Consider the following 16834-nt stretch of genomic DNA (forward strand, 5'->3'; position numbering starts at 1 on the left):
ATTACGACATCATCAGTGGCGTAGTAACTACATCATTAGTGGGCGTAGTAATGACATCATCAGTGGCGTAGTAATGACATCATCAGTGGCGTAGTTATGGCATCATCAGTGACGTAGTAACTACATCATTAGTGGGCGTAGTAATGACATCATCAGTGGCGTAGTAATGACATCATCAGTGGCGTAGTTATGGCATCATCAGTGACGTAGTAACTACATCATTAGTGGCGTAGTAATGACATCATCAGTGGCGTAGTAATGACATCATCAGTGGCGTAATTACGACATCATCAGTGGCGTAGTAACTACATCATTAGTGGCGTAGTAATGACATCCTCAGTGGCGTAGTTATGACATCATCAGTGGCGTAGTAACGACATCATCAGTGGCGTAATTATGACATCATCAGTGGCGTAATAACGACATCATCAGTGGCGTAGTTATGATATCATCAGTGGGTGTAGTAACTACATCATTAGTGGCATAGTTATGACATCATCAGTGGCGTAGTAATGAAATCATCAGTGGCGTAATAACGGCATCATCAGTCGCGTAGTAACGACATCATCAGCGGTGTAGTAACTACATCATCAGTGGCGTAGTAACGACATGGTCAGTGGTATCGTAACTACATTATCAGTGGCGTAGTAATGACATCATCAGTGGCGTAGTAACATTATCAGTGACGTAGTAACGACATCATCGGTAGCTCAGGGGGTACTGTGGCAATCGGTCGGGGGGGGGGGGGGGCGACCCAATATTTGAGTTTGTCTCTTTGCACAGCGGTTGTCAAGGGGGGCCCCCCAACTCGTAGCTTTGGCCACCGGGGGGGGGGGGGGCAAGGCACTCCCTGCCCCCACGCTCGTTATGCCACTCCTCCGGGGTCCTTTCACGGCCCTTCCTCACACGGCTGCTCTCCTCCCCAAACCCCCTCCCAGCCGGGGTGGGGACGATGGAGCCCCCCAGTTGAGCATGATGGAGCCCCCAGCTAGGAACGAGGGACCCCCCCCAACTGGGGAATGATAGAGTCACCCAGCCGGGGTGGGGACGTTGAGCTCCCCACTTGAGCATGATGGAGCCCCCAGCTGGGAACGAGGGACCCCCCAGCTGGGGTGGAGACGATGGAGCCCCCCAGCTGAGGAGGATAGAGCCCCCCCCCCCAGCTGCATGGCGTGACGGGGTGGGGGGGGAGGGGGCACACCGGCTCCTCTCTACACTTGGATGACGAACTCGGGGTTGTTGTAGGAGAATCCGACAAACTCGCTCTGGTCGAGGTTCATGATGAAGAGCCTGTCCACCGGCGTGAGCTCCACCGGGTCCTTGGTGAACGCCCGGTCGAAGTTGCTCGTGTCCCACTTGTCTTTCTGCAAGCCGGGGGGGGGGGGGTGCAGGGGGGCAAGGGAGGAACAGGGGGGGGGGGGACGGGGTTGGAGATGGGGCACAGCGAGAATGCGGCCATTTTGTGTTTCAGCATAGACCCCCCCCCCCTTCCCTAATCATTGTAGTCGTCATCGTCGTCGTAATTGTCATCGTAGTCATCATCGTAATCATCATCATCATCGTAGATATCGAATTCATCATCATCGTCGTAATCATCGTAATTGTCATTAACTTAGTTATCATCATAATCGTCATCGTAGTAATCATCATCGTCTTTGTCATCATCGTCGTCGTCGTTATCATCGTCGACTCTCACTGTAACTACATCCGGATTGCCGCACCTCCGATTAGCACGGCTTGGCCACATGCGGCTCAAAAGAGAAGCTCAACATGTACGTTCGTACGAGTACGCAAGGCGCGCCGGAAAGTCAGACCGAAGCCTTCGTCTGTCTCTGCGCAAACTACTTCAATGGCTCATCTCGAAATAAAATTGTGCATTTCCTTCGCGGTGGCGAAGAGAAGGCTGTCTCCCGTAACCGGCTATGCAGGACTGCGCGGGTTCCATCCCGGACCCTGTTGTTGTACATTTGGAGGTCCGAGTGTTCTCTCTCTCTGTCTGTCCTCGTGGCGGTCGTAGCGTTGATCTTTCTGCAGGGTACTTCCGGTTCCGCCCTTCCTCACCCACATTTAGAAACAACAACGCGCGCATTTAAATTGGCATCCGCTCTAAACTCCCATGCTGTGACCGATGACGATGATGAGCTATTGTCACGCGTGGCAAAAGTCGCCTCTGTACAAAGGTAGGGGACTGTATAGAGAAATTATCAAATGTACACGTTGAGATGATTGGGAACAGGTGGCCGAATGGAACTATATAGATACTTAATTAAATATACACGTTGAGATGATTGTGAACAGGTGGCCGAAGGGTTCTGTCTAGATACTTAATTAAACACACGTTGAGATGATTGGGAACACGTGACAAAGGGTTCTGTATTCATACTTAATTAAATACATACACGTTGAGATGATTGGGAACACGTGGCAAAGGGTTCTGTATTGATACTTAATTAAATACACACACACACGTTGAGATGATTGTGAACAGGTGGCCAAAGGGTTCTGTTTAGATACTTAATTAAATACACACGTTGAGATGATTGGGAACAGGTGGTCAATGGTTCTGTATAGATAATTAAATACACACGTTGAGATGATTGTAAACAGGTGGCCGAATGGTTCTGTATTGATACTTCATTAAATACACACACACACGTTGAGATGATTGGCCGTAGGGGAGCTATAATGCTCCCTTTATCCACAGCTGTCCAATATTGGCGCTATCGTTCTTTTAGTACAGGGACTCCTCTATTTAGGAACGAGTTCCAGAGGTCTGTTCGTAAGTCGATTTGTTCGTAATTTCAAGTTTACTCCAGTCCATTCCAAACACGTTGTATGGAGTGTACACTAAACACAGGTTGTACAAGCTCCTGCAGATATAGATGCCACTGGTTCTTCACGCTCTGCAGATGTAGATGCCACTGGTTCTTCACGTTCTGCAGATGTAGATGCCACTGCTTCTTCACGTTCTGCAGATGCAGATACCACTGGTTCTTCACGTTCTGCAGATGTAGATGCCACTGGTTCTTCACGTTCTGCAGATGTAGATGCCACTGGTTCTTCACGTTCTGCAGATGTAGATGCCACTGCTTCTTCGCGTTCTGCAGATGCAGATGCCACTGGTTCTGCACGTTCTGCAGATGTAGATGCCACCACCGCCATTTATTGCGCGGCAGTTGAACTTATGACTCTCGGTCTGAACAGGCAACTGGACATACGGACAGGTTTGTTCGTATCTCTGAAATTCTTAAGTCGAATGTTCGTAAGTAGAGGAGTTCTTGTAGTAGTGATAGAAATGAATTAATTATCTATCCAGGAGAGCCATGCTGAGTCGTATGACTCTATTTTCAGCAGGGGTCCTGCCACCGCCAAAACATTTCGGCTTCTATTCGTAAGATGTTTTCAACCCAATTAAGGATTTATTTTACTCGGCGAATGTTTTTTTCCACGCGGGTACCAGAGAATCGTCACAACCCGGGACCAGCGCGTGACCACAGATACACCAATCAAGGGCGATCTGTGTTTATTATCGTTGTAGTTATACCACGTGGGGCGGAACATCGGTGCGCCCGGAGAACTCCCATGGCCTGATGGGCACAAGAGATGGCGATGAGACCACACTTTGTTGTATCGACTTCTCCAAGGTATTATGGCCCCTCCTTGATGCCCACCCACGTGTAGAAGGAGTTCCACAACAACTTCTGTGCGTGAGTGTGGTGATCCACCAACCCCTCGCTGCTACCGCTGCCTCCACAGTGCTGGAGGCAGCAGCCAAGTGCGATAGCGTAGCCACCACCGCCACCACCGTTACCACCGCCGTTACCACCGCCACCGTCGCCACCACCGCCACCACCGTTACCACCACCGCCACCACCGCTGCCACCACTGCCACCACCACTGACACCACCACCACCGCCACCATCGCCACCACCGCGACCACCACCGCCGCCACCACCTCCTCCCCGCCACCAACGGCATCACCATCGCCACCACCGCCACCACCGCCACCACCACCACCGCTATCATCACCACCACCACCGTCACCCACCACCACCCACCACCAACACCACCCTCACGACCGCCACCAGGATGGACTGGGTTGGTGTTTGTGTCTTCTCTGACGTTTAGCGATGAGAGGGGTAGCCAGGGATCAGTCTGGAGGAGCCTGGGCAATGCATTTAAAGAGACGGGGCAGTCATGTAGCTCTGTGTGAGTCTATGGGTCTCTGTGTGGGTCTATGAGTCTCTGTGTGGGTCTATGGGGCTCTGTGTGAGTCTGTGGGTCTCTGTGTGAGTCTATGGGTCTCTGTGTGAGTCTATGGATCCATGTGTGAGTCTATGGGTCTCTGTGTCAGCCTATGGGTCTCTGTGTGAGTCTATGGGTCTCTGTGTGAGTCTATGGGTTTCTGTGTGAGTCTATGGGTCTCTGTGTGAGTCTAAGGGGTTCTGTGTGAGTCTATGGGTCTCTGTGTGAGTCTATGGGTCTATGTGTGAGTCTATGGGTCTCTGTGTGAGTCTATGGGTCTATGTGTGAGTCTATGGGTCTCTGTGTGAGTCTATGGGTCTCTGTGTGAGTCTATGGGTCTATGTGTGAGTCTATGGGTCTCTGTGTGAATCTATGGGTCTCTGTGTGAGTCTATGGGTCTCTGTGTGAGTCTATGGGTCTCTGTGTGAATCTATGGGTCTCTGTGTGAGTCTATGGGTCTCTGTGTGAGTCTATGGGTCTATGTGTGAGTCTATGGGTCTCTGTGTGAGTCTATGGGTCTCTGTGTGAGTCAATAGGGCTCTGTGTGAGTCTATGGGTCTCTGTGTGAATCTATGGGTCTCTGTGTGAGTCTATGGGTCTCTGTGCGTGTCTATGGATATCTTTGTGAGTCTATGGGTCTCTGTGTGAGTCTATGGGTCTCTGTGTGAGTTTATGGGTCTCTGTGTGAGTCTATGGGTCTCTGTGTGAGTCTTTGGGTCTCTGTGTGAGTCTATGGGTTTATGTGTGAGTCTATGGGTCTCTGTGTGAGTCTAAGGGGTTATGTGTGAGTCTATGGGTCTCTGTGTGAGTCTATGGGTCTCTGTGTGAGTCTATGGGTCTCTGTGTGAGTCTATGGGTCTCTGTGTGAGTATATGGGTTTATGTGTGAGTCTATGGGTCTCTGTGTGAGTCTAAGGGGTTATGTGTGAGTCTATGGGTCTCTGTGAGTCTATGGGTCTCTGTGTGAGTCTACGGGGTTATGTGTGAGTCTATGGGTCTCTGTGTGAGTCTATGGGTCTCTGTGTGAGTCTATGGGTCTCTGTGTGAGTCTAAGGGGTTATGTGTGAGTCTATGGGTCTCTGTGTGAGTCTATGGGTCTCTGTGTGAGTCTATGGGTCTCTGTGTGAGTCTGTGGGTCTATGTGTGAGTCTATGGGTCTCTGTGTGAGTCTATGGGTCTCTGTGTGAGTCTATGGGTCCATGTGTGAGTCTATGGGTCTCTGTGTGAGTCTAAGGGGTTATGTGTGAGTGTATGGGTCTCTGTGTGAGTCTATGGGTCTCTGTGTGAGTCCATGGGTCTCTGTGTGAGTCTATGGGTCTCTGTGTGAGTCTATGGGTCTCTGTGTGAGTCTATGGGTCCATGTGTGAGTCTATGGGTCTATGTGTGAGTCTATGGGTCTATGTGTGAGTCTATGGGTCTCTGTGTAAGTCTATGGGTCTCTGTGTGAGTCAATAGGGGAGATAGAGAGTCCAGTTCGTCATTGGCAGTGAAGAGGGAGGAAGCTCTTGAACTTGGACTTGGAACGGGGGGGGGGGCGGTGGGCATGGAGCCGAGAGCACGGACGGGGAGGGGAATGGGAGTGGGGGGGGGGGAAATGGGAGGGGGGATAGGAGGAGGGGATGGGAGTGGGGGGAATGGGAGGGGGGAAATGGGAGGGGGGGGGGGATGAGAGGGGGGGGGGATGGGAGTGGGGGGGAATTGGAGGAGGAATGGGAGGAGGGGAATGGGGGATGGAAGGGAGCGGAATTGGAGGAGGGGGGATGTGAGGGGGGGAGGGAATGGGAAAGAGGGGAATGTGAGGGGGGAGGGGAAAATGTGAGGGGTGTTGGGGGATGGGAGCACGGGAGGGGGGGGCAGCTCCAGCCGGCCCAGTGGAACCACCATGTTCTTTCGTGATGGATAGATGCCGGACAGGGCCTGAACTAGACGCCCTTTCATAGCCTATTAGGGGACAATTCGAGTTACATGCGCGCGCGCGTGTGCGCACGTGTGTGCGCAGCTGTTAGCGCGCTGCGCTACGAACCTGGCGACACGAGTTCGATTCCCGCTCACGGCCAACACCAGTGACGATTATCTGAACCGGTCCTGGGCCTCCCCTAGGTCGACTCGGCCTCAAATGAGTACCTGGTGTGATGTGTAAACATCGCCGCTAGGGAGACAAAGGCGGCCGGGCGTGGTGTTGGCCACCCACCACCTCGTGTGCCATGCCGGCCTTTATAGGTGCTCGCTAACAGCACTTGCCCCTACAGTCTGTCAAGGCAAAACGGGGGATCTTTGTCTTTATCTTTGTGCTCCGTACGTGTGTGAATACAGTCAATATCCCTCTCTTGCTAGAGACAATGATGCATGATGTCAATCGGTCATTCTGGAAGATCGTAATTGAACTGTAATGCCCGTTTTAATGACGAGTTTGTGTTGGAGTCAGATCGCGTAAATACGAACGTGTGTCGTTAAACCCACCGCTACCCGACACAGCCAATCAGCAGGGCTTTGTGACGTAAACAAAACCTGGCCAATCGCGTGAGGAGTACTGCAACACACACCGGATGTGTGTTGGAAAGTAAAACCCACGTCGATAATTGGTTTTTTACCCTTCTATCTGGCAACAAAACTGACACCTTTTTACAAGGAGTCATGTTTGCATAGACCACAATACCTGCAGTCATAATGCAAACAAAAAACATTACTCTGATAATGTGCACTGTTCTTGAAATTGATTAGTCCACACCCGAGACAGCTTTCCTTAGAGCCTATTCTCACATGGGTTGGACCAGATGAGTTTTGTTGCCAGATAGAAGGGTAAAAAAACAATTATCATATTTTTACTGGCAAATGAGGTTCCAATGGGGTAAAACCCACGTAATCTACAATTCTAGGGTTGTGAAATCTGGCCGGTTTAACACGCAGCAGGAGGCTGCATAAATGACGTCACTCGATTTTGGACGATTCTTGACCGCCCCCCCTCGTCACACGGCGTCACAAAAAGTCAGACCCCCCCCTCAAATATGATTAATTAAGTAGAACGTGTTGTCTATATTTATTTAAAGTTGCGTATTTTGATGTGACGTCACATTTTTCTAACCCCCACCCCCTCGTCACACATCGTCACAAATGTCTGACCCCCCCCTCCCCCTCTAGGTGTGTGACGTCATTTATGGACGGCCCCTAAACAAAATTACGCAACCGGTACAGCAACACAGCGGTTTGCGTGTTGGAGAGTAAAACCCACAACAACATTTCGAATCGGGTGGTGGCCGGGAGTGACGACACATTCTATATTTTTCGCAATCTAACCCCCCAAAATCCCCCTCCCGCGTGCCCCAACGTGTTCAACTGACTCCTATCGGGGGGCTATAGTTCGTGATGGGCAGCTCGCTTCTGAAAAAGAAGCCGATACGCTTAGTGGGCCTGACCCTGGCAAAAAAGAATACAAATCGGGCAGAGATAGAACGGTCGATTTGATAGCTTTTGACCCATCGTCCGAACGACGCGATGGCTGCTGCCGGGGAGAGCAACGCTTCGTCTCTTGCACGATCATTTACGGAGCTCCTAACCGTAAGTTTGGGGGGGGGGGGGCGCTCAATAGAGAGTGCGTTTGACAGGCGTGGGGTTAGGGGGGCATCTATTTCAGATGGGTTCACCCACTGAAGAAAGATGAGAATCGTTTACGCACACCGAAATTTACCGCCACTCAGCTACATTGAACGTAAGCAGACTCGTCCGTCACCCAAACTCTATTTTTTCAAAGACAGCTTGACCGTGATATTTTCTCGAGCCAAATGCAGTCGTGGGGGATGGATGGCGGGGCGGGGGGGGGGCTGCCGTGGAAATTATTTTAAGTTTCGTTACCTGCGTTGTGCACCCTCGCGTATCCGTTACTCAGATATCTCTGCTCCAGGAATGTTGAGACTTTCTTTCAATTTTACCAGGTAAGGTACCCCGCTGAGCTGTATTAGATATTTTTTGCTGTTGTTACAGAAGCGACCTGGCTTATCACAAACGAAGTGGGCTTATCATCATCATCACGTGGGATTTTACAGCAGTCCAATACTCCAAACGGGTGACGTTGATTCTAAAAGGGTGAGAGAGAGAGACACTGCAAACTCCAAATATACAACAGAAGGCTTCAGGGTCAGGGTCGAACCCACGACCTCCTGTAGACCAGACGAGGTAGTTAACATCTCCTAGCCACCGTGATGATGATGGGAGACAGAGACACGCAAACTCCAAATAAACAACAGCAGGCGTCAGGGTCGGGGTCGAACCCACGACCTCCTGTATAGATGTTCAAACTCCAAATAAGAAACCTTTTCCAATGAATCAAGTACTGCATTAACCACACACGGAACTTGTGGTGAACATGCAAACAAACATGGCTCTGATAATCGATGGCATTGTCTTTCAAACTAATTGGCCTACACCAGAGACAGCAGACTTCTTCATGGCCTAGTCTCACGACCAGTGTCAGATCAGAGAACAGCGCCAAAAGGCCAACGGTACAAGGACAATGCCACTATCACAGCATTTATAGCTCGGGTGAGCAGCTACATCACACTATTACTATTAGTTACACTATTAGTTACACTATTAGTTACACTATTAGTTACACATTAGTTACACGAATAGTTATAGCAGACGATTAGTGTCATTATTCACACGCCTATTTACAAAAAAAATGGCCGTCAGAACACGTGAGGCCGCGGGAGCTGCGCTCTTCCAAATCATCGTCTCGATTGCAAACTCACTTGTCCAGAACTGGTTATTGTGTTTAGTTCGTTGGCTAAATAGCGTGCGAAAGAAGTTTAACATACATAGAAACGACTATACACTACACAGTACACTACTATATACAATACCCTATACACTACACTACTACATACTCCACTACTATACACTACGCTACTATACACTACACTATACACTAACCTATTATACACTACTATACACTACACTACTATACACTACACTACTACACACTACACTACTACACACCACTACTATCCACTACACTACTATACACAACACTACTACATACTCGACTACTATACCCTACGATACTATACACTACACTATACACTACCCTACTATACACTACGCTACTATACACTACACTACTATACACTACACTACTATACACTACACTATTATACACTACACTACTATACACTACAACACTATAAGCTACACTACTATACAATACACTACTATACAATACACTACTATACACTACACTATACACTACACTATACACTACACTATACACTACACTACTGTACACTACACAACTATACACAACACTACTATACACTACACTATACACTACGCGAATGTTGGTTTCTTGGCCGAATAAGACATACTTCACACGAGGTAATGGGCATTTGTCAAGAGGGGAACTCGTATTGAGACACGGAGAGACGTGCAGCGACACTAAGAGACATTGAGAGGCATTTAGAGATGCTGAGTGGCATTCAAAGACGCTGAAACGCATTCAGAGACACCGATTGACATTCAGACCCACTGAGTGACATTGAGAGACAGAAAGACGTGGAGAGACACTGAGTCGCGTTCAGAGACACTGAGATACATTGAGCAATAGTGAGAGACATGGGCATACACGGAGAGACATTCAGAGGCGCTGAGGTTAACTGAGAGCCACCGATAGACGTGGAGAGACACTTAACGATGTTGAGATACACTGCTAGACATTCAGAGACACTGTAGGAAGATAAAGAGACATTCATCAGAAATACACCGAGAAAGATGGGGGAAGAGATATTAATGGACGTTGAGCATTGCCGAGACACCCGATCAAACAAAATGACACTGAAGAGACAGCACGAGGAAGGCGTGGACTCGAGAGGACATGGCTAAGAGAAGCGAGCGAAGCTTGGCCACGGACGCGTCATGGTCGGCAGGAACGACAGCCGACGGCCAGGGGACAGATGATGGGGCGGCACGTCGAGGGGCTGGAACGTGTTAGGAAGCGACGTCCCGCCCGGGAGGCAGAGCGGTGAAATCGGCTCGTGTGCGTTTTTTGGAAGACCGTCGTCCGGCAGTCGGATTGGCCGTTGGGGTCGCTGGTGGTGACGTCGACATCGTGATCATCGTCATCGTCGTCCTTGCCATCGTCGTCGTTATCGTCATCATTGCCGTCGTTATCATTATCATCGTTGTTGACATCGTCGTTGCCATCGTCGTCGTTACCGTCGTCATCGTCACCATCGTTGTAACCATCGTCGTCATCGTCATCATGGTCGCCATCGCCATTGTTGTCACCGTCATCGTCGTCATGACGCGCGATCCGCGAGGTCACGTGTCGTGACGTTATCGGGTTGGATGGGTGTGGCGTATGACGTCATCGCAAGGGGGGGGAAAACAAAAGTCTTACAGTTAAATGCTGCCTCTGTTTTTATTGCCGATTGCATTGTTTTTTTTCCAATCCTTTGGCCATTTTTTCTCCTCGAGGGTACGTCCATAACAGCGAGACAACGTTACACTGAAATTTAATTCAGATTGGACCATCGGCTTTGGGATAACCACTGAACAGCGTTTGGCTGGCCATCGAATGGCTTTTGGCTAGCCACTGGACAGCTTTGGGTTAACTATCGAACGGCTTTAGGCTAATTCTAGATTTGAAGCTTTCGTGACTGCAAAGATTCATATTCTTAGGTTTTTTCGGTAAAGTCACGTAGGTAAAAAATTTAAATTAATAAAAGTAAAATTAAAATAAAATAAAAATCACGACGTTTCGGAGGCAACACAAGCTTCCGTATTCAGGTGGAACCGTCACAGCACGATAGCTGTATCAAGTGAGAGGAGGCTTTAGGCTAGCCACCGAACGCCTTTTGGCTGGTCAGCGGATGGCTTTGTGCTGGTCAGCAGATGGCCTTTTGCTCGCCATCGAATGGCTACTGGCTCGGCCATCGGACAAAGACGGTGATCGCCGCATTGCGCCGCACTTTCGGATGCACTTTGGCGGCCGTCTGGAACGCTCTTCCTATCCGATATTAGGAATCCACTGGAGCTACTCACTTTTACATCATCGTCTAGATCAGGGGTGGGGAACCTTTTTTCTGCCAAGGGCCATTTGGATATTTATAGCATCATTCGCGGGCCATACAACATTATCAACTTAAAAATTAGCCTTTTATATTTGGTCAATCATTTAATTAACTCACCCCTAATGTGATGGCTGGAACTGCTTCTCTTTGGGCGAGGCGTGGGGTGATGTTAGCTGGTATTGATGATGTCGCTGCTACTCGCAACTGCTTTTACAGGTTTGCTCCTAGATTTATTGAATTTCGAGTCCCGCCTGCGGTTGCCTTGGCAGGGCCACACCAAATGATTTCGCGGGCCTCGTACGGCCCGCGGGCCGGACGTTTCCCAGCCCTGATCTAGATTGACAAACTCATCTCTTTTAAAACTGCCTCTTGTGTTTAGTTTGTTGACCTTCTCCCCGCACCTCCCATTAGCGTACGGTGCGAAAGAAGTCCCACGTACAAACTGTACATTTGTTGCATCATACAGCTGCGCTTCTTGCAGATGCGCTTCTTGCGGCCGTCTGGAACGCTCTTCCTTCCGATATTAGGAAGCTGCTAGAGCTACACACTTTTAAATCATCATCTAGATTGGCGAACTAATTTCTCTAGAACTACTTGTTGTTCCTCTTGGTTCTTTCGGTAAAGTCACGTAGAAGGGAAGTAATAAAATAATAAAAATAATAAAAATAATTCTCACGACGTTTCGGCCACAACGCAAGCAGCCGTCCTCAGGTGGAGAACAGGTCCGTCAGGTCCGTCTGTCAAGTAGACAGACGGACCTGTTCTCCACCTGAGGACGGCTGCTTGCGTTGTGGCCGAAACGTCGTGAGAATGATTTTATTATTTTTATTATTTTATTACTTCCCTTCTACGTGACTTTACCAAAAGAACCAAGAAGATGAATCCCTGCAGTCACGAAAGCTTTAAATCGAAACTGCTTGTTGTTGTTGTTGTCTTTAGTTTATTGTCCTTCCTCCCGCACCTGCGATTAGCACGGTTGGGAACGTACGGTGCAAAAGAAGTTCAGCATACATACGTGCATCTGTATTTTGACTCGCCCTGACTGGACATCTGTGAACAAGCTAATCGGATTCCTCTTTCAGTATCGACACATATTTTGATTCAGAGACTGAGCTAGTAGGCAAGTGTAGAAAATCAACGGTTAACTTTCTATACGCGATGGGGGTGTTACCGATGGAATACCCTACCAGGTATTGCTGAATAATTTTAATCAACTGTCTTGTTAATGTTTTTACAAATATATGTACGCATGCAAATATGACTCCCAACGTGAATGGTTTACGTCAGCATGATAAGATAAGCATACAAAGAAAGTCATTTAGTTTTTAGCCACGTCCAATTACATATATAGCAAATAATATTATTGCTGAACGCAGCGTGAAGGGTTTAATGACAGTCGTAGGAATATTTTAACCAACAGTAATTGGGGCAAATAGCAACAAAGAAAATGACAATTCATTGGTGGGGGGTTGGTGGTGGGGGGTTGGTGGTGGGGGGGTTGTAGGTGGTGGGGGGGTTTGGCAGGGGGGTTGGTGGTGGGGGCGGTGGTGGGGGGTGTTGGTGGTGGAGGGGGGGTGGGGGGGTTGGTGGGGGGGTTGGTGGTGGGGGGGTTGGTGGTGGGGGCGGTGGTGGGGGGTGTTGGTGGTGGGGGGTTGGTGGTGGGGGCGGGTGGTGGGGGGTGTTGGTGGTGGGGGTTGGGTGGTGGGGGGCGGGTGGTGGGGGTGTTGGTGGTGGGAGGGGGGGTGGGGGGGTTGGGTGGGGGGTTGGTGGGGGGTTGGTGGTGGGGGGGTTGGTGGTGGGGCGGTGTGGGGGGTGTTGGTGGTGGGGGGTTGGTGGTGGGGGCGGTGGTGGGGGGTGTTGGTGGTGGGGGGGGGTTTCGGGGGGGTTGGTGGTGGTGGGGGGTAGGTAGTAGGGGGGGTTGGTGGGTGGGGTTGGTGGTGGGAGGGGTTGGTGGGGGGGGGGTTGGTGGTGGGGGGTTGGTGGTGGGGGCGGTGGTGGGGGGTGTTGGTGGTGGGGGAGGGGGGGTGGGGGGGTTGGTGGGGGGGTTGGTGGGGGGGGTTGGTGGTGGGGGGGTTGGTGGTGGGGGCGGTGGTGGGGGGTGGTGGTGGTGGGGGGTTGGTGGTGGGGGCGGTGGTGGGGGGTGTTGGTGGTGGGGGGGGTTTCGGGGGGGGTTGGTGGGTGGTGGGGGGTAGGTAGTAGGGGGGGTTGGTGGGTGGGGTTGGTGGTGGGAGGGGTTGGTGGGGGGGGGGTTGGTGGTGGGGGGTTGGTGGGGGTTGGTGGTGGTGGGGGGGTAGTGGGGGGGGTTGGTGGGTGGGGTTGGTGGTGGGGGGGGGGTTGGTGGGGGGGGTTGGTGGTGGGGGGGTTGGTGGTGGTGGGGGGTGGGGTTGGTGGTGGGAGGGTTGGTCGGTGGGGGGGTTGGGGTGGGGGGGTGTTGGTAGTGGGGGGTTGGGTGGGGGGGGTTGGTGGTGGTGGGGGTGTTGGTGGTGGTGGAGGGGATGGTGGGGATGGTGGGCAGATGGCTATCAAAACCAATATAAGAACCATCTCGCGATCGTCATTAACATTCGTTTAGTTTTTATTTCCGTGCATAAAACACCTTGCAGGCATTACAGAGAGAGAGAGAGGGAGGGAGACCGGCCGGCAATACACCAACTCACTTGAGCGTCCATCACAACGTCTCGTGAACAATAAGAAGAATAATAATCAGACGAAGAAGCGGCAAATCGTTACCGACAGCCTCCCCGCTCATCATGCAACAGCGCAGGGAGAGAAACTCGACGCGATAGACGGAGAAAGAGAGAGGAGAGAGGAGAAAGAGAGAGAAGAGATGGGGGGGGGGGGGGGAGATGGGGGGGCTGATCGTTAAGCGGCGAGCGTGGCGATCGTCTACGGGGGGCGCGTGGGCAAACGGTGGCTGCCCGAGGTGGCGGTCGCGAAACAACGGAGGAAGTCGACCGGATTGCATTTCCACCGTCCGCCCGCCCGCCCACCACCACCACCACCAAATGGTTGTTGTTGTTGTTGATGACATCGCTAAAAAGTTTAAAACTTTTTTTGGTAACTTTTTACCAGAAATATAACGAGGTGGGAAACTGAAACGAGGCGGCGGACAGCTGGAGAGGGGGGGGGGGTCGATGCGACGCAGAGAGAGAGCGAATCAACCTCGTGGGTGGTAGTGGTGGGTGGTGGTGTAGTGGTGGGTGGGTGGTGGTAGTGGTGGGTGGGTGGGTGGGGGGGAGGTATGCTCAGGATTAGCGAAGGATTATGAGGAGGCGCCGGTTGCAATTAACCGCTTGGACGAGCCCACTGAGAGCGTTCACGCGAACATCTCGGTGCGTGCACACGCGCGCGCACACACGCGCACACACGCACACACACACGCGCGCACACAAACACGCACACACACGCACACACGCACACGCACGCACACACACGCACACAAACACGCACACACACGCACGCACACACACGCACACACACACACACGCACACAACGCACACACACGCACACAAACACGCACACACACGCACGCACACACACACACACGCACGCGCGCACACACACGCACACACACACACGCACGTACGCACACACACGCACGCACACGCACGCACACACACACGCACACACACGCACGCATACACACGCAACACACATACACACGCGCACACACACACACGCACACACGCACGCACGCATACACACACACACGCATACACACGCGCATACACACACACGCCCACACACACACACGCACACACACGCGCACGCGCCCACACACACGCACACACACACGCACGCACACGCACGCACACGCACACACACGCACGCACGCACACACATACGCACACACACGCACGCACACGCACGCACACACACGCACGCACGTACGCACACACACACACGCACGCACGTACGCACACAAACACACATGCACACAAACACACGCACGCACACACGCGCGTATGCGTGCCACTTCTCCCGGCCGCTTAAAAATTCCGACAAATTGTCAACCGGTCACGAAAAATAAAAATGTGTTGCGGTGAAAACCACAAAAAAGAAAACCCTCATGGTTCGCATGCGGCAATCACTTTTAAACTTACACGACGAGATGTATTTAATATATATCTATTTTTTCGTATATTTATTCTCTTTAAATCTCCCTCCTCCACTCGCCAAGTTATGCTCATTCCACCACGATAATTCCTCCCCCACTCACCACCTCCCCCCCACCCCCCACGTTACTTTACCAAAATAACCAAAGTGTATGGGCGAAAAATATTTCGCCAAAACGATTGGTCTCATCGGTGACGTCTCGACTACACCGAGACCCCCCATCATACCCGCCCCCCCCCCCACTCTCTCTCTCTTCCTCGCCGATCCGTCAAAATATATAGAGAATGATGTGTTTGCGTGTGGTGTCTATAATTCACGGATAAGAAAAGTTTTTAACGGAAGCCACAACAGTCGAGGGGGTGGGAGAGACGGGGGGGGGGTAAACGTGTCTCCTCTCGTAGAGGCCTTGCGTCAACCATAGCCGGCGCCTGCCCCGGTTCAAACCGAGGAATGTTTGGCCACTACGTTGGCACGACGTTCGCCCGACGTTGGTCCAACCCTCCCTCCCTCTGTCTGTCTGTCTGGAGCAGCGCTTGTCGGACAGAGGTGACGCAAGGACGTGGGCAAACGACTCGCTATGCCCTAAGGGCAGGGTTGCCACCACCGCCACCATCACCACCATCACCACCATAACCACCGCCACCACCATCACCATCACCGCCACCACCACCACCTTAACCACCGCCACCACCACCGCCACCATCACCGCCACCGCCACCACTATCACCATCACCGCCACCACCACCACCTTAACCACCGCCACCACCACCGCCACCATCACCGCCACCGCCACCACTATCACCATCACCATCACCGCCACCACCACCACCTTAACCACCGCCACCACCACCACCTTAACCACCGCCACCACCACCGCCACCACCACCATCACCGCCACCATCACCGCCACCGCCACCACCATCACCACCACCGCCACCACCACCATCACCACCGCCACCACCACCACCATCACCACCACCATCACCGCCACCATCACCGCAACCGCCACCACCATCACCACCACCGCCACCACCATCACCACCACCACCATCACCGCCATCACCACCACCGCCACCACCATCACCACCATCACCATCATCACCACCACCTCCACCACCATCACCACCACCGCCACCACCACCGCCATCACCACCATCACCACCATCATCACCGCCACCGCCACCACCATCACCACCACCGCCACCACCATCACCACCACCGCCACCACCATCACCACCACCGCCACCACCATCATCACCGCCACTACCATCACCATCATCACCACCACCTCCACCGCCACCATCATCACCACCACCATCACCGCCACCACCGCCACCACCACCACCATCACCACCACCATCACCAACATCGCCACCATCACCACCACCACCACCACCGCCACCGCCACCACC

At 51.9% G+C, this 16834-nt stretch overlaps 1 protein-coding gene across 1 annotated transcript in view; it reads right to left on the bottom strand.

The window, feature by feature from the left end:
* Positions 1–805: 805 nt before the first annotated feature.
* The window catches only part of LOC144950593 (protein kinase C alpha type-like), a 280255-nt gene continuing 264226 nt past the window's right edge, over positions 806–16834 (bottom strand). The window contains exon 17 of the mRNA XM_078880745.1: positions 806–1364. Within this exon, the coding sequence (XP_078736871.1) occupies positions 1212–1364 (153 nt within the window). The 3' untranslated portion in view covers positions 806–1211. The remainder of the gene's footprint in view (positions 1365–16834) is intronic.

This window comes from Lampetra fluviatilis, chromosome 58 (assembly GCF_964198595.1).
Source record: "Lampetra fluviatilis chromosome 58, kcLamFluv1.1, whole genome shotgun sequence".
NCBI lineage: Eukaryota > Metazoa > Chordata > Hyperoartia > Petromyzontiformes > Petromyzontidae > Lampetra > Lampetra fluviatilis.